Source organism: Talpa occidentalis, unplaced genomic scaffold (assembly GCF_014898055.3).
Source record: "Talpa occidentalis isolate TD23 unplaced genomic scaffold, MPIMG_talOcc4v2.1 talOcc4.15, whole genome shotgun sequence".
Classification (NCBI taxonomy): Eukaryota; Metazoa; Chordata; class Mammalia; order Eulipotyphla; family Talpidae; genus Talpa; species Talpa occidentalis.
Window position 1 is genome coordinate 82,273,784 of NW_023601543.1, and position 22,094 is coordinate 82,295,877.

A 22,094-nucleotide genomic window follows, 5' to 3' on the forward strand; every position below is an offset into this window, starting at 1 on the left:
TTTAGAACTACTGGGTATTTCGGATTAGAAAGAGCACCTGCACCCCTATGTTTATAGCAGCACTATTCACAATAGCTAAGCAACCCAAATGCCCAAAAATAGATGATTGGATCAAGAAGAGGTGGTACATATACACCATGGAATATTACTCAGCAATCAAAAAAGATAAACATATGCAATTTGCAGCAACATGGATGGCGCTGGAAGGGATCATGCTCAGCGAAATAAGCCAGAAAGGAAAAGACAAATACTGGATGATCTCACTCATAGCAGGAATCTAGAAAACCTAAATAAGGGACCAGGAAAAAGAATAACTATAAGAAAGAAAATATCAAAATCAAACAACTATGAACCAGAGACACTCTATGGGGGGTGGGGGGCAGGAAAAGGAGGGCTTGGGGTCAAAATAAGGGGGTTGTAATTGGGGAATATAAAAATAAAATTAAAAAAAAAGAAGTTTCTTCAGTTCTAATATTGCCACGAGTGTCCGCGCATACAATTGCCAAATCACAGTCAGCTTAGAGTCTACACACAGAGTTCTCCGTAACAGGAGCACGAAGGGCTAGAGGTTTTAAATAGATATCATATGATACCAATTATAACTTGGTGCAAGTTTGCAATCCTGAGCACCTAAACAGAGTGTCAGCCAAAATGGAGGACGGTCCTGTTTTCTATGGCTTTAAAAACATTTTTATTACAATGTTTGCTACTTTTTTTTTCTTCAAGCTCTTAATTAAGGTGTTTTTGGCACTCCTAACCCATTTCTATATCGTCAAAGGAAATAGAAAAGAAGCAGCTAGGATAGCAGAAGAGATCTATGGTGGAATTTCAGGTAAAAATATATGAATTTATTTCCAATACCCCCCAAAACCCCGGTAATTCACAGGAGGCATGTTTCTAGAAGGTTTTTACATTTATAGTTTAGTTTTTTGGGGTAGTTTTTTTAAAAAAAAATTAAAGTAGCAATGTGATGTTGATCATAGTAGTTGGTGAAGGATTTTCAGCTTTAATTTTTATAAGTTGGTAGTTCTATTAGCAATCATCATCTAAGAAGTAAATAGTGATTAGATTCTAAGACTATTTTGAGAAACCTCATTTCTACTAACCAAAGGAATAATTGTATAAGGGTTATTTAATATTTTTAGCCAAATGTTAACAATGCATTCTAACAAGACTATTTCCTCAGGAAATAGAATGACCGATACCTTTGATTTAAAGCAGCAATTGTGACATATTTTAGTGCTGTCATTTACAATTCGAATTGATTAGTTATTTGTCCCAGTGAGGAAAATCCTTCACTAAACCTATTTACACAGCGCCCTGCAAAGCGCGAAAACAAAGGTTATTGTAATAGGAAGCACCAACATTAGGGTAAAATCTCGTGTTTTATAGAAATTCATGTGCATGCAAGATGCTACAAAAGTGAGTCAGATATCCTTGTTATGCTGGGATTGTCACTTGATAGAGAAGTATTTGTTCATAAACAGAGTTGAGAATTCCCTATGTATTTTTAGTGTTCTTAGGGGTTCCAGGATTACATCATTCTTTATCTAGTATCTGTTTCAGCCAATCTTGCATCCAAGATTCTCTTTCAAAATACTTATACTATGTGATTCCAATACACTAGACAACTTTGAAGACATTAGACAACAGCTGTCTTACCCAAAGAAATAAGACCTAAAGACGAGGCGTCCGAATGCTGCAGTTAGCTGGGGAAAATGAGAAGAGTCTTGACGTTTCAGAAGGTGTCGGGAGGCCTGGACTGTGGAAGGCAGTTTCTTTTGGGGATTACATTTGTCACACATTTCAGGGAGGTATGTGGCCTTAGACTGGTGTGTTTTTGTTTTTATATGTTTCTCTTTAGTTTCAAGTTAAACAAGGTCTGAAAAGCTGTTTTCTAATTTAACATGTAAATAAATCTTTGCCAGGGCCTTCTGGAAGTTTTAGTAACATAGTTTGGATGTTTGCCTGGATTTATCATCCTCATGGTTTAAATTAGGTCAAGGCTAACCAAGTCAATATTGGTAAGAGTGTGTTAAAATGTTTTCTCCAGCTACTAGTGTGCGTTCTTTGTTTTTGTCTTTTTTTTTTTTTTAAAGATTTATTTATTTATGCATACAAGAACTGGGGTACAGGCCAGAGGTGTGTGTGTGGGGGCTGGGGGGTGAGAGCATTCACCAGAGACAGAGTGGGGAACAGAACAGGCAGACTGACTGAAATACACTGCTTGAGGGGAGCAGCGGGCGAGTCAGGAGAGGTCTGCTGGGCCATGTGGGTTGCTCCCTGGCCAGCTGGGGATCGATATCTTCATAGATTGCGTCTAAACCCCTTGCACCACCAGGGAGGCCCTGTTTTTGTCTTCTTAATGAAATGCACTCTTGAAAAGCTTTTCTAATAGTCAAAACCTATGTTAAGCATGGTTTGAATTAAAATCTGGAGCCATAATACAAATCTCTTAAATAGAGCTTTTTCATTCTTTAGCTCAACTGTCTGTACTTACTCAAATTCTTAGGATAATACTCATTTAATTTGCAAGTAGCGGTGTTACAAGGTCAAAATTGTGTTTTTCAATTTTCCTTAACAAGATACAGCAGGAGAAGAGTGCAGTCAATTTCTTGGCTTTGTTTCCTGTCAGTATAGAGGTAGATGTACATACATATCTATATGTCTATAAGTGTGTATGGACACATATACCCACACACGTAGAATAAAGAGTATATTCAGATTTGGTAAATAAGGCTTTCTAGAATAACATAAGTATTAATATGCCAGAAACAGTGGTGTTCACATGATTCTAACTGCGTTTTTGGGGACACCATTAATAGTCAGATACTATGTACTGAAGGTAGGCATCAAAAATTAAGAAAATTTTTTGTAATTAGCCAAGCAATTACCTTTGCAGCTAACAGGTCAGACAGATATTTGGGGGGAAATAAGTGACATTTAATTAGTAAGTTAGCGGGCCGCCCTGGTGGCGCAGGCCGTTGAGCACCGCACCGTGAAGCTGTCTGCAGTCTCTGCAGTGCGGGTTCAATCCCGGCCGGCCAGCGAGAATCCCACATGGCGCGGCAGACCTCTCCTGTCTCGCCTGCTGCTCCCCACAGCAGTGTATTTTCGTTGGCTGCCTGTTCTGCTCCCTGCTCTGCCTCTGGTGAACCCTCTCACCCTCTCCGCGCCTGTGGCCTGTATCCCAGCTCTTGTATAAAAATAAATAAATCTTTAAAAAAAGTAATTACTAAATTAGCAGTTGGCTTACAAAATTGCACCCAAAGGTTATTTTTCTTGATTTGATGGCATATTATGTTTTATAAACTATCACCACTGCCGTGAAAAATGAAGGCAAGGCAGTATAAAACTCAGGGCAGAGCTGAGTGGCACAGGCCGCAGGCAGTAGCTCTTTGGGAAGCTGTAGCACCGCACCCCTCATTAAGTATCTTCATTTTTTTTTTTTTTTTTTTGGCTATTATGTCTTTGGAACTTTTTTGTTTTGAAATTTCATATTCTGAAAAACATTGTTCCATATTCTTTGTGGTTTAAACTATTACATTTGTAGATGACTCATCAGTATTGAGTCAAACGATGGTTGACTGTTTTGATTTTTCGGACTTTTTTATGTGTTGTTAAGAAAGTATCTGTATCTTCAAGTTGGGAGCTGTCATTGGTCCTCGGCTTGCATTTAAGGGCACCACGTGGATGTCCAGATCTTGTGTTGAGCTTGTAGGTATTTCTATAGAGGGATGTGGTATATGATTTGCAACCTTTGCTAATTTAGTCCCATTTGAAGCTCTGCTTAGTACCATGACTCTACTTAGTCATCAGACTTGATGGGAATAAAGTGTAGATATAGACTGAGAAGCTGTTATCCGCAGCCCTGGGCCAGATGTGCCCCAGGATCAGGAGTTTGGGGGTAGTGGGAAGAGGACACCTTATGTAGGCTGTCACACAGCGCTCCTCCCTTCCCTGGGCATTTTGATATTTCCATAGTGAAGGTGCAAATATTCACACTAAGGGAAATTCCAAATAAGCGTAATAAATTGATGAACCTGAGTCCTGACCGTGTTTTGCTGCCAAAGGAGTTTGTATTAAACTTGGAAAAAGCTGGTTTTCCGAATTTGCAGGATTTTACAATGGCAGATAGGAATGTGACCTTTTTTTTTTTTTTAAAAAAAAATGGCTGTTTTAAGTCTAATTAACTTAACTAGCTAAGTGGTTCTAATTGTTACACTTAAACTCAGTTGTCTTCGTGGCTGTAAAATCAAAGGACTGACTTGCCTTGGTGGCCACACCTCTGCTGACTCATCCTCCTGACTCCTCCTCCCTGTCCTTCCCTTTGGACAGGATTTTCCTGTCTTTGGCCCTTTCTTGCCCAGCCCTCTACTTAGCCTCGTTCAGTGGCACCGGTTGTCTCCTCAAGCCTTGGCACAAGCTTCCTCTGACTGGTTACCTAACTCAGGTGCCTGCTGGCTTTCCCCAGCTAGCCAACCAGTCCTCTGCAGGGTCGCTGTCGCCCACCCCACCTGTCCCCCTAGTCTGCTGGTCCTCCTGGAGCCACAGGAGCCCTCTTCCTAACACACTGTGAAGAGACACCCCCTGTTTCCTCTCCAGACAGGGACTGAGCATCCTGCAGCATGTGCATTTTAGCTCACTGTTATTCTCATATTCTAGATAACTCGGGGAGTGACTCTCCTGGGGTTAGGCCCATTTACCTTTGTTTTCCTTAAAATATCATTTGTCGTACTAGGCTCTCGCCTGTATTCAAGTTCAAAATTGAAATTCCTTTTGACTTTTCTTTGATCAGTGCTCCAGAAGATACTGCTTCATATGATTTGGGGGACTTGAGTGAAGAGAATCATGTATGCTAGAGATTATAACCAGTTCGTTGGTGTTTTTTTTTTTTTTAAACCCATAATATCAAATACTTAGTAGAATCAGGAAGGGTAGTAACTGCAAATTTTAAAAAATAATAATTGATTTTTCATCTTGAATACTTAGAACTCAGGCAACTGTATTCCATCTGAACCAATTGTGTTATTGAAATCTGTGATTTTAGAAGTTGTTACGAAATTGTTATTCAAAGAGCCCGAAAACTAGAAATATGAATGACATTCTGAGAAAAAGTCACAGGGGGAATGAGAAAGGACTGGAACACTTTCCGTCCACCTCATCAGGAGCAAGTAGACATATTTGTGGAGAAAATATCTTCATACTGTGCTCGCAGCCCTGTGACACAGGCAGTCCGCCAAATAACTAAAAATAAACTGCCTTCGAAGAGAACGATCGATTCCTACTTAAGCATTCGTTTATTTGGAGAGCTCAGTTGCATATTTCCTGAAAGGAATGGAAAAAGTCCCTCGCTGCCAAATAACTTTTAGCCTACAATTAGCTCCAATTTGCAAAACAACAGTGGGAAGCCTGAGAGACTGCGTGCTGGCAATAAGAATCTAAAACCACACCAGCCCACCCTGGTGGGGATTCTGGAAAGGGGGTTTGTGGGAAAAGCCTTCAAGGTCCTCTGAAGCAAGGGCTGAAAGCTGTGACTGGAAAGTTACTGCCCTGAGAGTGGCTTTGTGTCCAGTTGGGAAACAAAAGCGTTTCCACACAGAAGGTGATGCAACGGGTCTCTTTCACGCTGTGTCTGGAGGTGAAGAGGAGGTAGTCAGGCTGTCTCCTGAGGAAACCTACCGGGACAGGCAGATTTTAGATCCGGTCACTCTTCCAACCCAAGCAGCCTGTGTTGTGAAGCCTCCCAAACTTGGATTTCAGTCCCATTTCTGCCACCATCTAGAAGCGAGACCTCGTCGTGTGGGGCTGAGGGCTGGTCGTTCATTTGGGAGGCATTCCCCTTCATGAAATGGTGCGCGTCCCTTCCCTCCTGTCTTGAGAGCCAAGGGATGGGGCTCCATACAAGTTTGGATAAAGGGCGCACCTGGAAGGAGGGGAGCCTGGCATTTTCGCTCATGTTGCAGTCTGCTCAGGCAGACAGCTTCCTGAGCTGCCCCGGTGCTCCTCGAACGAGAGGAAAGAATTGGAAGACTGTGGTGAGGGAGAGGCCCAGGATGACTCACTGTTGCCTCTTTCTGGTGGATTGGAAATGGCCCCACCAGCTTGCAGAGACCTCAGAAGCGTGGGGTGGGAGGTGGGGATGTCAGAGGATGCTGTCTTGATGGGGGGACCCTAGGAGGAGTGACCAAATGCCGGCGCCTGGGCAACGGGCCTGGCAGTGAGCCCTGGTGCAGGGGCAGGCTGGCAGAACTGGAGTGAGCCTGCCGTCGAGACCAAGCCAGCAGCACTGACCACCCTACTGACCTCTTCCAGCGAGCGAGGGCGACATCTCCCCTGCAGCGACATCTCTCTGCTGCGGCTTCTCCCCTCTCTGCAGAGTTGGCCCCTGAGCAAGTAATGTGGGGACCTGTGTGCAGAACACACGGATCTGCCGCTAGCTGCTCGGAGGGCCATACCCAGCCCTGCGTGGGTGATGTCAGTCTAGACCAGGGCACAAACCCTAAGCAAACAGGGAAAGTTTCACAAACCAACCTCACTCAGGTCCCGGCTCCCAAGAGTGAGAAACTGCCTCTGTCAGCACAGTTCCTGCTGTGCCCCCGTCCCATCAGCCCCCCGCCCTTTTGTGACTTCTAATCCCAAGGTGAGTTCAGCTTCCTTGTGCTCTCAACAGCTGGAATCCCACAGCACATGCTCTTTTGTGTCTCACTTCCTTCGACCCACATGAGGTTTGTGGGGTCCAGCCAGGCTGTGTGGACGGGGTGGGTGTTACAGGACTGATGAGTAGAAAGAGGACGAAGATGAGTTAAGGGCTCTGCTTCCCTGGAGAAAAGGAGACACCACCCCCCACTTGGAGGCAGGCTTTAGGAATGATGCGGCCATTTCGGTTGATATTCTAAGTCAATAATAGGTTGCCACTTAAATCTTGCTCTTACCTTTAAATCATCAAGTACGTCTCGGACCTCCAGGCGACTCGGGGGGTCTGGCTGTCGTTAGAACAAAAGACTGTTTGCCGCCCGCAGTGGTTGGGGACTGAGCTGGTCTCCATGGGTCACCTGTGGGTGGAGAAGGTCCCTGCAACCCTAGTGCCAGCGTCCAGCTTCAAGAGCGATTAGGCCACAGGACCACGTGTCTGATGCTCGCTTCATACCGAGTGAGGTGGAGATGTACTCGCAGGAACCCGGGGCTGACCAATGGCGGATTCCGTGCCTACATCGTCCCACCTCATGCAAATTATAAATGTTCGGGAGACTTATTTATTTAAAGATTTATTTATTTATTTATACAAGCACTGGGTACAGTCAGAAGTGCAGGAGGGTGAGAGAATTCACCAGAGCCAGAACGGGGAGCAGAACAGGCAGAAGGACCGAAGCACACTGCTGAGGGGAGCAGCGGGCGGCAGGAGAGGTCTACGCGCCATGTGGGACCCTCGCTGGAGGCCGGGGATCGAACCGGCGCTGCAGAGGCTGCGGGTAGCTTCGCAGCCCAGCGCTCAACCTCTGCGCCACCAGGGGAGGCCCTTTTCGGGAGATTTAAAATGACCCCACTCATCAACTTTTAACTGATCCAGGAACAAGGGGAGCTACAGATGATATATTTTCATGTTAAAATGGTATCTGTTTTCCCTACTCAGGTCAGGAGTATGCAGTTGCCATCTGTGTATACACATTTTTTATTTGGGAGCTAAGTTCTAAAAAACGACAAGAGCAGTACCAAGATTCCCACTTCTCTTCACCCAGAAACCTCTTTCATGTTTACGCAGCTGTGCTAACGACGTGCTTGGTAGCCAGAAGATCCAACCCAGTGCACGTCGTCACCTTAGATGTGTCTGCTCACCCTCCTTCAACCTGGAACAGTTCCTCAGCCCCTCCTTGAGCGGGTTCCAGAAGAATGTACCTCCGCCTCAGTGGGTTCACAGTGTCCTCATGATTAGATCTGGGCTATGCCTCGGAGCAGGAATCTCACAGAAGCCATCGTGTGTTCTTTCCATCCAGCTCGCTCCGGGAGTACATGGTGTTGCTCATCGCGTTCCGTCCCACGTCCCACGGCACACTCTGTTCATCGCCTCTGAAGTTAACTTTGATCTCTTGGGGAAGGGGGTGTCTACAATTTTGTTCCGCTGTAAAATTACCCCCGCTCCCTTGATAGTTAATAATTATTTGGTGGGGAGATAATTTGACATAAATTCTATTTCTTCATTTCTCAATTGGCATTCTATGGGGAAGAGTGTTCTCTTCTTGCTATTTATATATTCGTTTATATCAGTGAGGTCTTAGGGATCCCATTTTATTTGCTAGGATGTACTATCTCTTACTACCATTATTTATTTTGATGTGCAAATTCTCTGATATTTGGCGAAGCCCCTTCAGACCAGCTTCTGTGTCTTTTTGACATTGTTTATTGAGCACTTCTTTACTTTCTGGCAAGATGCCTGAGCCGTATCTCATGTTTTGCCTGAATCAGCCCCCTGGAATCAGGGATTTCTGCAAGGAGCCCTGGTTTAGGTTTTCCCAGTGCCGGTGCTCCAGTTTCTGCCCAACACTGCACAGTCCGTTCTAGCTTCTCCCTTTTTCATAGCTCAAAGGACTAGAGAAGATGAAATTTGAGTTTCAAGGTAAGAAGACATTTTATGGAAATGTCTCTAGTCCTGAGCCTCATCCACTGGAAAGTCCATGCTCTCCTTGAGGCTTCGGGCTATGTCAAGTTCCCTTGCTTCCGTCTTTGGCCTGGTTGCGGCCCAGGCTGCAGGTGTGGGGAATGTGGAACACCATCAATCCAGATTGCATGGCCCGCTATTCAGTGTAGGAAAAGCACAGTTACCATCGAAGAATTGCCTACAGCTTACACACTGGAGCAGGTTTTCTTCCAAAGCAAATGATTGCCCTTTGGCTTGTTTACTAGAGGGTTACTTCTCAAATGCCCACTTAAGCTGGTAAGTCTTGTTTACTGAAAAGAAAAGTAAGACAGTTTGTAAGACAGTTCTGAGGCTGCCGCCAGAGCACTGCCCGACCATGTGTATTTACTAATAATCACAAATGGCTTGAGGACCTAACACCACCCACCGGTGCTTTCGTGACGCGCCGAGAGGCCAGAGCACGGGCCCAACACTGGGCTCTTGTGCCCCCGTCTTAGAGGTCGCTCAGGTGTATTCAGAGTCTTGCTCGTTTGGGCAGAGAAAGCCGTGGGACTCCACTGGCTCCAGGCCCAGCCATCACTCTCAAGTGCCCACAAAACAAGTTTTGGAGGATTATGTCACTTTTCAAATAACCTCCTGCATTATGATAATAGATGTGCTTCGCTACCAAAGCGAAGCTGCCAATTCCATGGGGCCTTCAGAACGAAACTCTGCCCTGCTCCACTCGCATTTCCTCATGACGGAAGGATGTCAACTCTTAGGTGGAGGTGAGCAGAGAGGCAGGGAGGGGAGTGACGGAAGTGGGGAAGTTCACGAACCAGTTTTGCCTTCATGTTGCCTTATTTAGAGCTGTCAGGTTCAAGCACTGAGCAGTGTTTATTTGAACTGAATCTATGGCTGACTTAAAGGGCCTCTGGGCCAGGGAAGTTGTTTATGCTTCCTCTCAGACTAATAGGCTGGCTGGGCGCTCAGGGGCCTCTCACCCTGTCAGGGGCCAAGGAGAGAGCCTGATGGGGCTCCCCTCTTTCCCCAAACCTCCTGTCACAGTGGGTGGGCAGCATGAACAAGCTGCGGAAGCAGATTCCAGACCTTGACACCAAACTTGATTTGTGTTTCAGACTGCTGGGCTGACCGATCCCCGCTTCATGAAGCCGCAGCCCAGGGACGCTTACTGGCCCTTAAAACTTTAATTGCTCAAGTAAGTAAATGGGAGACTCGCTCCTTTGTGCTTCTGCGATAATCAGGCTTCACTCTTGTCAGCTACGACCGTAGCTGAGGACTTGCCTGTCTCCTCTGGGTCCCAGCCAGGCCCTTCTAGGCCTCTATTGTATTTCTTCCTCCTGCCTGTCCTTTCTTGGGGGGGTGGCTGGTCTTCAGTTCCATCCTTCCCTTCCTGGGCCTTCCTTTACCTCATGGAAAGTCTCCCTGTGAGGGGGTGGGGAATGCCCTCAAATTTATGTTCACTAACTCACCTTATACTCTCCCAATCTGCCTTAGTAATGGCAGTCCTGAAATTGCATTAGTCAACTATTGCTGTGTAATAGATCACCTCAAAACATGGTCATCAAAAACAATAGTATCACAGTTTCTGTGGAGCAAGTTGCAGCTTGGCTGGGTGGTTCTGGCTCAGTCTCCCGCGGGCCGCAAAATATTGGCCAAGCTTCAGTTGGCTCATAGCTCGAATGTGGAGGATCTGCTTTCGACCTTATTCACACGGCTGTTGCCAGATTCACTTCCTCACCACACGGGCCCCCACAGGGCTGTGTCATGAGATGGCAGCTGGCTTCCCCCGGAGAGAGGATGAGACGTCACAGTCTCTTTATAACCTAATTTCTGAAGTGACAACCCATTAGATGTGAGTTGAAAAACTCTAGCACACCCTCCAGGGGTGGGGACTACATGGGTGAGCCAATGCAGGCATAGCTCGTTTAATTGGCTCCCAAAGATATTGTCTATTTTACAAATGGCAACCCTACATTAAGCACGTCTTCAGCGCCAATTTTTGACCAGGCTCAGATGATGCTTAGCATTTTTTAGAAATAAATTTTTTTAAATGAAGCCTATACATTGTTTTTTTAAAACATCATGCTATTGCCCACTTAATAGACTACTGTACAGTGTAGACAACTCATATATGCTGACTGCGAAGCCACAAAATTTGTGACTCTTTTTATTGCAATACTTGATTTGTGTGGTGCCCTGGCCGCCACCTCGAACTGTGTCTACGGTGTGCCTGCACCAGGAATCAAGGGTCACTGGGAACCGTCTTAGAGGTCCCCCACCCAGTGAGCCAATCTTTCAAGAGCCAGCATTAAAATAGGCTGAGAGCTGGGTAAACTTGCGTCATTTGGGAAGACTGAGTAAAGTCTTGGCTATTAAGGTTACTTGATTTTTAAGCCTGTCTCCCTGGCATCTTGAATAATAAAGAGTGGCTTCTTAAATACTTCTGCAGTGCATGAAAGAAAGCATGCATGAGTCGTTTGCTCTGCTTTAGGGTCTCCATGTTTGCAGAAGCGATGAGTCATTATGTCCTTTGCCACATCCTACCTACCGCCACACTTTTCCACTGTTTGGAATTGAAGCAACTGGACTCACTGCTCTGTGTGATTTTTTTTGCTGTCTCCTTTCTGAATTGTGTTACTTCTTAAGAAAGTAGAGACAAAAGGAGAACAGCAAAGCTCAAATGGCCTCCAGCCCTGGTAATGTTGCGGGGTGATTGATTTTTAGGTCCTTAAAATTTGATGTGATTATTTTTATGTGCGGTTTTTTTTAAAGATTTCTTTATTTATTTATACAAGCGCTGGGCACAGTCAGAAGCGCGCGGGAGGGTGAGCAAATTCACCAGAGCCAGAGCGGGGAGCAGAACAGGCAGAAGGACCGAAGGACACTGCTGAGGGGAGCAGCGGGCGGCAGGAGAGGTCTGCGCGCCATGTGGGACCCTCCTCCGGTGGCCGGGGAGCAGCCAGGGATTGAACCGGCGCTGCAGAGGCTGCCCCGGCAGCTTCGCAACCCAGCGCTCAACCGCTGCGCCACCGGGGAGCCCCGATGTGATTATTTTTTATATGTAATATGTTGTGATTATTTTTTATATGTAATATGTTGTCATAGTTCACGAGTTAAAATGATAACAAAAAGTACACAGTAAAGTGGTTCACACCTACCTCCTCCCTCCAGCCCTCCCACCTCATTACTCTCATTAGTATTTTTACAGACTTAAACGTTTTAACAAACTCTTTGGGAATAATTTTCAAGAAGAGTCGCAAAGATAGTACAGAGCGTTGGGCACATCCTTTACCGAACCCCCTTTATGTTAATATTTTGACACTACTCAAATAACATTGCTGCTACACTATTCACTAAACTACAGATTACAGGGATTTCACCAATTTTTCCACTAATGTCCTTTTTGTCTTGCAGAATCCAGTCCTCGATGCCACGTTACATTTAGCATTTCTTTGTGTCTGACTAGACGTCATAAGCATTGGTTTCTGTAGTCTGCTTACTGTCGGAGGAGCGTTCTTGATGAGGAAGTCCAGCCTTTTCCTACTATATCCCCACTTCGTCACCCTCACACTAGCTAAAAATTTAATGTCCTATTTTTTTTTTTTTTTGCTTTATTTCGCATTAAGATAGTGTGGTGTGCTGTAAGACATTGAACTAAAGCTCAGAAGTTCCTGATTACCACGCTGGCTGTGACTGACAACCGGGGAGAGCCTCAAGTCTTAGTAGTAATTTGAACTTTCTCATCACTGTGAAGGTGACTCCTTTGGCCGGGTTTTCAGGGCTGCCTAGCGTGACGTTTCCATAATTCCTGGGATTCTGTGTTTGCACTGATCAAATTTTTTTCTAGTACGTTGCTGCCATCTTGTGGACTGGTCCGTTTCTTATTTTCTTGAAATCACATATGGGAAAAGAACAGGGAAAAGACTTTCCTGATTCTGTTGGATACCCAATTTGATAGATTTAATACAGCTTTAGAGTAGTGGCCTCATGTTCAGGACGTGGAAAGGAATGGGCCTACGGTGCAGAGAGAGGCCCTCAGATGGAGGGACAGGCAACAGGGGGCTTCCGGGCGACCGGCCACAGCAGGAGTGTGGTCAGCACCAGGGGCGTCTGGCAGGAGTTGGCACTTAGGATTTGGGGTTCATGTACTAAGTTTTGGAAGCCTTCAGCAGGTCAGTTAGGAGGCAGGGAGTCAGAAGCAGATCTCCTAATTCCTTTTGTCCACCAGCATTGCTTTCATTCCTATTGCTCTTATAGCCTTTAACCCCCTTCTCACCAAATTATAGGGTGTGAACGTGAACCTTGTGACAATCAATCGGGTCTCCTCTCTCCACGAAGCATGCCTTGGAGGTCACGTGGCCTGTGCAAAAGCCTTGCTGGAAAACGGAGCCCATGTGAGTGCTGCCCCACCCACACGGGCCTGGCTGCCCAGAGGCCACTGCTAAGGTCTAAAAACAGGAGGTGGAGGAGGATGGGTGTGCTGGGGGTGGCGGTGGGGGGGCATACTCTGAAGAGTATGAATCTCTGAATCATATGCAATGTTGTCAGCCAGTGGCCTCCTTCTAGAAAAGAATGCAGTTTTAAAAAGTGACTAGCTTCTAAAATATGAAACAACACACAAACATCATGCTAGCTTAAAAGGAGACATTGTTATAAAAACATAAGTCAAGTAAGTGAAGTTTAAAGATTCTGTTGTCTTTATTCAACACTTCATGAAATGGTTAGCATCCAGTTTAGGTGATAGAAAGCAGCACCCAGAAGCTGTACAAATGAAAGACTTTTACAGGGAGCAGGAACTAGGAAGTGATACCTGATGAAAACATAGCTTGGTTACTGGGAGGTCATTTTCCTGTAGGGCAAGGCCGAGAGCTGTCAGGTGGAGCCTCCTGCTGATCTGGTGGGTCCTGCTTGGTAGGTTGAAGATTCCATTTCTGGGGAAATCGAAGCTGTAATTAGGCTAAACCTTGGTTTGGCGACAAAGGACTTGGCATGCCAACTCCATCTGGGGACTGTTGTCTTGTTTTTAACAACTTGAACTAAAGTGCTTTGAAAACTGACCTTGGAAAATTGATAGAAAAACTTTAAAGAGAGCACATTTTAAAAGCATGACATTAAAAACACAATTTCTTTAGGAGTCACTGCTGGCATGGGCAGTTTGATATGGGTGATAGTAAACTAAGAAGATTTGTGGCAAGAAAGACAGAACTGTGGGGAATTGTTGGGGAGACTTTACAAGGGTAGATGTTCAGACCTTAGGCTAACTGGTTTTCTAGTATTTCTGGTTCCTATCATGTTTGTCCATGACTGAGGAGGAAGAGGACCCCATTCTATATTAATGGAAAGTGGAAATTGTTGTCGCAAATGTTTGTTCCGTGCTCACTGAGTTCCAGGCAACATTCTGAGTGTCTAGATTTCTCCAGGCACCTGCATAGGAACGCACACTTGGAGACAGTGGTAGAGAAATAGCAAATCCTTGGGCTCTCCTTCTCATCATTAGGTCAATGGAGTGACTGTTCATGGAGCCACACCCCTCTTCAATGCTTGCCGCAGCGGCAGCACTGCCTGTGTCAACTTGCTCCTGGGATTTGGAGCCAAGGCCCAGCTCCAGGCGCACCTGAACTCACCCATCCACGAAGCAGTGAAGAGAGGTAAGCGAGCCATTGCATTGCTCACGAAGCATTGGTGGGCTCGGTCCACCTGAGCCATCAATGGTACAGTGTCGCCGTGGAAGCACCACCCAGATCTTCGCCTGTAGCCTGTGTGACTTCCAAATCCTGTGGCATTCACTCCAGTTTGCCGAAACCTTCAGGAAGTACCCAGGATTGGAGATGGGAGGAAAGAGGGGTATGGAACAGGTGCTTCTAACCTGTCCCATTTCCTGGGGACAGTCTCTGCGCAGGCCTTTCTGGAGGGTTTCCAGCTCTTTGCTGGTATTTTGATGGCAATGGATGCAGCCTTTATGTCTTTGCCCTTACTAGAAAAGAACGGCACAGCGCACCCCCCAACGCCCATAAAACACTAGCTGCTAACATATGATGAAAGTATCTCAAAGTCAAGACTGCTAGTATCTCTAATGGAAAAGTAAACAGGATGACTCTGAGTTGATGTCTTTAAATTAAGGTTCATGGTTATTGAGAAAAAAAGTTGCAACTTTAAAAATCCACATGGTGGAAACCTTAAATCCTGTGTTTTAGTTACTTTTGAAACAAGGGAAAGGAGTACCTTTAAGGGATTTTAAAACTATGTACTTAGGCTAGACAGGAGCAAGAAGATGCCATTGAAAGGTCAAGGCCATTTGTCAAAGGTCACACCCAAAGGGCAACATTTCTTTGTGTCCCAGCAGTGGAGTTACTCTTATGGTGAGATCAGAAATATAATGGCGAGGTTACAGTGCTCTAGCAGAGATCTTTGCTGGTCTAACTGGGGGTGAAAGTCTTTATTTCAAAAGGCAATCATGAAAGATTTGCCCCAGGTTATTCAGCAAGTCTCTTGGTAAGTTTTCAATAGTGGATGACTTTAAATGATACCGAAGACCCAAATCTCAATGTATCAATGCTTTTGATTTCATATACATATGGAATAAACTTTTATTGATGAATAATGGATGTTGGTCATTTCCTAAACTGCAAGTAAGTTTTTTAAATTTAGGGTAATCTATTATTTGTATTTCCATCCAGGCAGTGAAAAATGGATAAATTTGGGAATTGGTTTGAATTATTTAAGTAATTCTGCAGTGCTTGGACGGTTGTTATTGCTGTCATAAACACATGAGTTCACGTGTCTATACATATTTTTCTGTATCATAAAAACTTTTTTTAACACTTTTTTTTAAAAAGATTTATTTATTTATACAAGCACTGGGTATAGTCAGAATCGCGGGAGGGTGAGAGAATTCACCAGAGCCAGAGTGGGGAGCAGAGCAGGCAGAAGGACTGAAGTACATTGCTGAGGGGAGCAGCGGGCACGGCAGGAGAGGTCTGCGCGCCATGTGGGACCCTTGCCAGTGGCCAGGGATCAAACTGTTGCTGCAGAGGCTACGGGTAGCTTCACAGCCCAGCGCTCAACTGCTGCACCACCAGGGGTGCCCCATATAAACATTTTAGCTACCAACATCCACAGAATAAATTAACAAATTCATTTTATTTTAGATACTATTACGTGTTAGTCTTGATTTTTAATATTCAATTTTTTAACCTGAGAATACTTCAATTTAATGTAAAGTAAACTAGGCTCAGTAAACTAGGCTCAAACTAGGCTCAGTTTCTTCTTCTGGAAAAAAGAAAGGCAAGATTTATTAAAAAATGTTTATTGACTCCCTATACTTGCCAGCGTACAGATTAAATATCATTTCTGGATTCTTATAGCTCTAAAGCTCTATGAATAAATTGGGTCCATTTGAATCAATAATCCAAGTATAATATTTACTTCTGTGAACAAATACTTTGACCCCACAAAATCCTTGTTTGTACATTTTAATGCATATTGATACTAATCCAAAATTTGTGATAAATCCAGCAGGCTGGAGATGAAGCTTATTTTTATGTTATCTATAAAGAAAAGGTTGGTTAAGTTAATTAGCGATGATAAATTTTTATTATTTATTAAATTTCATATATTTTTTACATCATTTTTCATTTTTGCACAATTTTTGCATTTTCATCTTGTATAGAACATACTTAAATACCTTTCAGATGTCTCCTTGAGACACTTAAATCTTCAAAGAGAACAGATAGTTTACATTTGCTCTTGAACCAATCTTTCATATGTGGTGTATTCATCAAGGCATCTATTCCTTGGGCGGCCTGTTTGAGGAGTATGCTTGCTTGCACAGTTCTTAGTAATCACTGCTTCTGAAAGGTATTTAAGTATGTCCTATACTTGAGGCTATTAGTTCTCATAGATATCTTCCAGGTTAGCAAAATAAGGGTTTTACAGCCAATCTTCTATGCAGGGATTGGAGCCCTGACTTTTGGGGTAATGCTAGGGTGAGTCATTTACCCCTCTGAGCCTTATAGCCTCCATCTGTTGGCCGGTGTCTTCGTGCTGGAAAGTGATTTCAGCTATGCTGCGTGGAGCCCCTAGCTTAGCTGGAGGTACCTCAAAGGCTGCAAAGCAGAGTGTAGGAGAAAGCAGCATGGGCACACTGTGCCTTTAGTGATTTTATTTTGGGGATTTATACGTAAGATTTCAAAATAAAATTCTATCCCTCCCAAAATCTAGGCTATCAAAAGTCCATTTCAGGGCCTCCCCGGTGGTGCAGCAGTTGAGCGCTGGGTTGCGAAGCTGCCCACAGCCTCTGCAGCCCCGGTTCAATCCCCGGCTGCTCCCCGGCCACCAGAGGAGGGTCCCACATGGCGCGCAGACCTCTCCTGCCGCCCACTGCTCCCCTCAGCAGTGTACTTCAGTCCTTCTGCCTGCTCTGCTCCCCACTCTGGCTCTGGTGAATTCTCTCACCCTCCCGCGCTTCTGACTGTACCCAGTGCTTGTATAAAAACCAACCAACCAAAACAAACAAACAAATAAATAAATAAACATGCCTCTATTAAAAAAAAAAAAAGTCCATTTCAGATCAGCCGTCCTATAGTTCTAGGAACAGTCCATGTTTCCCTTATGTGAGCCTGTCTTCTGTTCCCCCAGGGCATAGAGAGTGCATGGAGATTCTGCTGGCGAATAATGTTAACATCGACCAAGAAGTGCCTCAGCTTGGAACGCCTCTGTATGTGGCCTGCACCTACCAGAGAGTAGACTGTGTGAAGAAACTTCTAGAATTAGGTAACGTCCAGAAATCTTTTCTTGGGAAGACTCCATTAATTTTGATTGATTTTCCATGACTTCAAAGATAAGTTCTCGTCAAGTTGAATAAAATTCTGACAGCATTTGACATTTGTTTAAAACAGAACTTCTCCTGAGAAATGAGTATGTGTTTGACTTCCTTGGATGCTGGCTCCGTTTACCTGGTATGGTTCTCCTGGGTGTTCTCGAGAGACAGCAAAAGTCTTTTTTCCCTTAAGTCCTAGGAGGAAAACATGGATTTCACTGACTCTTTTTGAGTCACATGCCCATCTCTGAATCAATTGTAGTGGCCAAGGGAATACAACGCACTGATTGACTTAGGGTTAGATTGCAGCAACACACCCCCGTTACTGGGCTTCATGGGAAATGTGTGAACTGGCCACCCCAGGGTGTGGTTCCCTTGAGTCAGATCTCAGTGTGATTGTTGGGAGGATGGGGGTGGTGAAAACAACATGCATCTGCCATACTTACTTGAGGGCAATCCTGCGAAGTTACTTAGTCTTTTTTTTTTTTTTTCATTCTAAAAGGCACATAAAGGAACTGAGAATCCAAACCACAGTCAGATATCTTGAACTGCTATTTGGTTAAAGATTCCAAGCTTAGCATGGCCGTAAAGGTGGAGTTGGTAATGAGAGCTTTTCCATAAGAACTTTAATCTCTTTGATCTTGTTGGTCTTTTTTTTTTTTTAAGATTTATTTATTTATACAAGAGCTGGTGTACAGGTCAGAGGCGTGGGAGGGTGAGAGGATTCACCAGAGACAGAGCAGGGAGCAGAGCAGGCAGACGGACCAAAAGCACTGCTGAGGGGAGCTGCGGGCGAGGCAGGAAAGGTCTGCCATGCCATGTGGATATCTCCCTGGCCAGCTGGGACTCGAAGCCATGCTGCAGAGGCTGCGGACAGCTTCACAACACAGCGTTCAACCCGCTGCACCACCGGGGAAACCCTTTTTGGTCTTTCTTATCCCCCATCATCTACTCTCTGCAGCAGTTCAGCCTTTTTTGAACCCCAAATAATGGAACACCAAGTAAACTTAGCTTTGTCCTTGTCAAAAACCAAAATAACCGTGTAAAAGGAGCTGCACGCATTTTTGTGTCCAATAGGAAAGGAAAGCACATATTTAAAATGACTACACTATTCATTTTTTCTCATCAAAATATTTTGAAACAGTCTTAGTAAGTGCTACTGAGGTTCTAGGCTTAAGGCACACGTTGTCAAGGCTGGGTGGAGTATGGCCTGACATGCTGTGCCGTTACCTGTAGCTGCTGTATTTCAGGCTCACAGCACTTCTGCACTAACCTCCTGTTGGCTCGTGGCCCTCTGCTTTTGTTCAGGAGCCAGCGTTGATCACGGTCAGTGGCTGGACACACCCCTCCATGCTGCCGCCCGCCAGTCTAGCGTGGAAGTCATCCACCTGCTAGCCGACTACGGGGCCAGCCTGACATGCCGAAACGCGCAGGGCAAAAATGCACTGGATGTGGCGGCGCCCAAGAGCAGTGTGGAGCAGGCACTCTTACTCCGGGAAGGTAAGGAAGGGCTGGTGTGGGTGGCTTCTGGACACACCTGCTTTCTCTCCTTCCTGTCTCTTCCCTGGGGGGTTCTGACCTTTAGCCTTCTCTCCTGAGTGGGGGCGGCATTGTGGGAGAGGCCAGTCCCAGCATCACTGAGATGGGATGTTACACACTGTGCAGGAGCTCTGGGGTGGAACCCTAGGCTGTACGCCCCCCCAGGCTTCCAGATGATGCTGACACTGCTGATCTGAGGCCACACTTGCAGTGCCGTTGGTCTAGATTATTCCCGAAGTCCATGTCATGAGTGATTGTTCTTTTATTTCAATCTCCACTTGAAGAATTATAAGCTTCCTTCCCAGCTCCCCATTTACAAATACCAGGTACTTTCTAACTATTAGCTGAGAATATGGCTATACTAGCTATGACAGTTCCTCTTCTCATCCCTCAGAAATGTTTCCAGGCCCAGGATTTGTATTTCTTATAGGCATGTTCTCGTGTCCTCCATCTTCATAAATATAGCTGCTTGTTCTAGAAAGACAACGCCAGCTATGTCAGAGTTCACACTCGGCAAGCTTGACAGCTTGTTGCTTTACTGTTTTCTAGAGGGACTTTAGTTGGGAAGCAGGTAGGGAAGCCTTCCATTCTTATTTCCTAGGACTTGAACTAAGGGTGATTGTTTGTTCCTCCAGGTAGCTTTCTGCCATGTGGTTGTGCCTGGCAATATTGACGCAGGCGTTATCAGGCTATTGCATACGCAGGCACCACTTCTCCTGGATGCTGTTACGATAGGAGTTTCTTGGAAAGGAAAACTTTGTGTAGTCTGATGATTACCTAGATCTATGTGAAAAGTTCTTTATTGAGATAGTCAGGTGAGGAAATGCTGGGACATTGCACATGCCCCCTATAACCAGTATTGCAGCCAGAAGCTCATTCAGGGTCAAACAGGGTCTAAATGGGACCCTTGTGAGCATGGAGGGCCCCTCTGAGTGTGAGGGGAAACCTATTGGGCACAGCCTCATGAGCAGCCACGGCCAGGAGGCCCGGGAGCCCAGCGCCCTCCTAACACTGCCTCTCTGATCCTGCAGGCCACCGTCCTGCAGCCACATGCCTGGCTGCGGCCTTGCTCTGCAGCTGTCTCCTGTGTGCTCAGTGCAGCCGGAGGTTTTCCCCTCAGCCAGCACATCACACCCATGGGTGTACGAATGCCACATTAGCTTCAAACCACACGCCTCATTCCTGACTTGCTTCTGATTTGCTTCCTTCGATAGCCGTATATAATTTCCACTGGAGGATCAAATTAAAGAAACGTGCCCGGTCCAGAGGGCCACGTTGCCATCCCTTGTGTGTATTTAGCACCTGCTACCTCATTCTGGAGTTCCCATACAGATCCAGCTTGTCTTAAGCTTTTGGAAAGAGTCAGCCTCTTCCAGTCCTTTGATCTCCCGTTCACGGCACCCCAGCCCACCAGCATGAGGGTCACACCACCTCTCTTTCTTCTCAGGCCCGCCTACTCTTTCCCAGCTCTGCCGCCTGTGTGTCCGGAAGTGCTTGGGCCGAGCTTGTCATCAAAGTGTCCACGAGCTGCACCTGCCAGAGCCCCTGGAGAGATTCCTCCTGTACCGATAGTCCCACTTGTCCATGGAAAGATACCTTGGAAATAATCAGGTTGTTGCCTGCTGTAGCCAACCCCCAGTATAGACACCCAACAGCTAGACTTTCAGTATCTTCAAATGAGCTAAGCCAGTCAGAGTAAATTCCTGATAAACCGGATGCTTGTTGAGTGAAACCACCAGTTAGGTTACTGTTCTCACTAACCAAGGGGCAACCAGAAACCTTTTCATTTTTCACCTCTTGTTAAGAAACTGTAAAACATTAACTGTCAAGTAGAGTGAAAATAATCAGCAACTGTTGATGATTCATGATCTTCTATTACGTAAAGGTCAACATTCTTCATATATAGATACATGTAAATCTGAGTGAATAAGATAATGATGAATATAAATATTCTGACATGTGTTCCTGTTCTAATTCCTTCCTCCTCCCCTTTCTTCTTTCCTTCTGTGAATAAATCTCTGCTATAATTCTGATTTCCCAGTCTTTTTTTTATATGTATCTATATAAGCCAAATACTTTGAAGACTTCATAGTTAATTGAGATTTCTTTACTGACATCGTGGTTGACAAGAGAGATATTGGAAGAGATTAGCTCACCCAAAGGCTGAGGTTTCTTGCTTATCACTTCTGATATTACATGCTGCTCTTCAAAGGAAATCATTCTAGTTTCGAGCAACACTGGGGGCTCCCAACTACTGAACCCACAGACTCCGTTGGGTGAAGATTGCTACCCAGGCATCCATCAGCTTCCTTTCAAAGACAGGAGCCTCAGGGATTTTGAAAACATGACATAGTGATGCCAGTCACCAAGGTGGGTTCAAAGCTGGGTCAGTATCATTTTTGCGAGGGGGGGCCCAAAATAAGCACAGGGGTGTACTCAAAAAGCAGCGTTCTCCTCCCTGGCTCTCTTCTCCTCCCCCCTTCTTCCTGCTAACCACCTCTCCTCTGTCAGCCGCCCTCCCCTCCTTCTTGGGAATTTAGAACATGGAAATTGGATGGATTTTAAATGATTGTAAGTACTACTTGATGGTTCAGTGACCGTAATGTTAGCTTCTAAAGAGAATGTTTTTATTACTTGATCCTAAGATTCATTTCAGACACTTCCCCCCACTGTTTCTCAACTTTTGATTCTCAACTGGGGACAATTTCACCCTACTTCCAGTCCCCACTAGGAAACATTTGGCAAAGAATAGAAACATTTTGGTGTGTGGGGGGGGTGGAGTGGGGGGGGTGGGGGCAAGTAGTAGGGAGGTGAAGGGGGTGATGAATGGGTTGCTACTGACATCTAGTGGGTGGTGGTCAGAGTTGCAGCTAATCATCCTACAGTGGACAGGGTAGCTCCACACAGCAAAGAATTGTTGGTTTCAAATTATCAATAGTGCTGAGATCGAGAAGCACTGTTCTAAGCCTGTGGTATTAAGTAGAGAAGCTACTTAGACACTTGTGGCTCATGAACACATGAAATGTGCCTAATTGAGATGTGCTGTAAAAATAAAATACACATATTTTGAAAATCCATTTAAAAAAAAAGGATGTGAAG

The 22,094-nt window shown here is 45.2% G+C and overlaps 1 protein-coding gene across 3 annotated transcripts; it reads left to right on the forward strand.

Moving 5' to 3' along the window:
• The first annotated feature begins 651 nt into the window (after positions 1 to 651).
• ASB11 (ankyrin repeat and SOCS box containing 11) lies at positions 652 to 21,012 on the forward strand. Of its 3 annotated transcripts, none has more exons than XM_037513125.2 (7): positions 652 to 832; positions 9,754 to 9,833; positions 12,925 to 13,032; positions 14,136 to 14,286; positions 17,276 to 17,410; positions 18,765 to 18,956; positions 20,443 to 21,012. In XM_037513125.2, exons 1-7 carry the CDS (start codon positions 652 to 654, stop codon positions 20,565 to 20,567), a joined length of 972 nt encoding a protein of 323 aa, XP_037369022.1. In that variant the 3' UTR covers positions 20,568 to 21,012. The 3 variants fall into 3 exon arrangements, with proteins under 3 accessions (XP_037369022.1, XP_037369023.1, XP_054551809.1); XM_037513126.2 differs by lacking the exon at positions 652 to 832 and adding an exon at positions 1,654 to 1,814; XM_054695834.1 differs by lacking the exon at positions 652 to 832 and adding an exon at positions 9,283 to 9,402.
• Positions 21,013 to 22,094: the final 1,082 nt, after the last annotated feature.

Bases quoted from the DNA above. Each gene is read 5' to 3' on its own strand.
- ASB11 (XM_037513125.2), top strand. From the start codon at position 652: ATGGAGGACGGTCCTGTTTTCTATGGCTTTAAAAACATTTTTATTACA. The intron at 833-9,753 runs GTAAAAATATAT...TTTGTGTTTCAG, and splicing joins GATCTATGGTGGAATTTCAG to ACTGCTGGGCTGACCGATCC. The intron at 14,287-17,275 runs GTAAGCGAGCCA...CTGTTCCCCCAG, and splicing joins CCACGAAGCAGTGAAGAGAG to GGCATAGAGAGTGCATGGAG.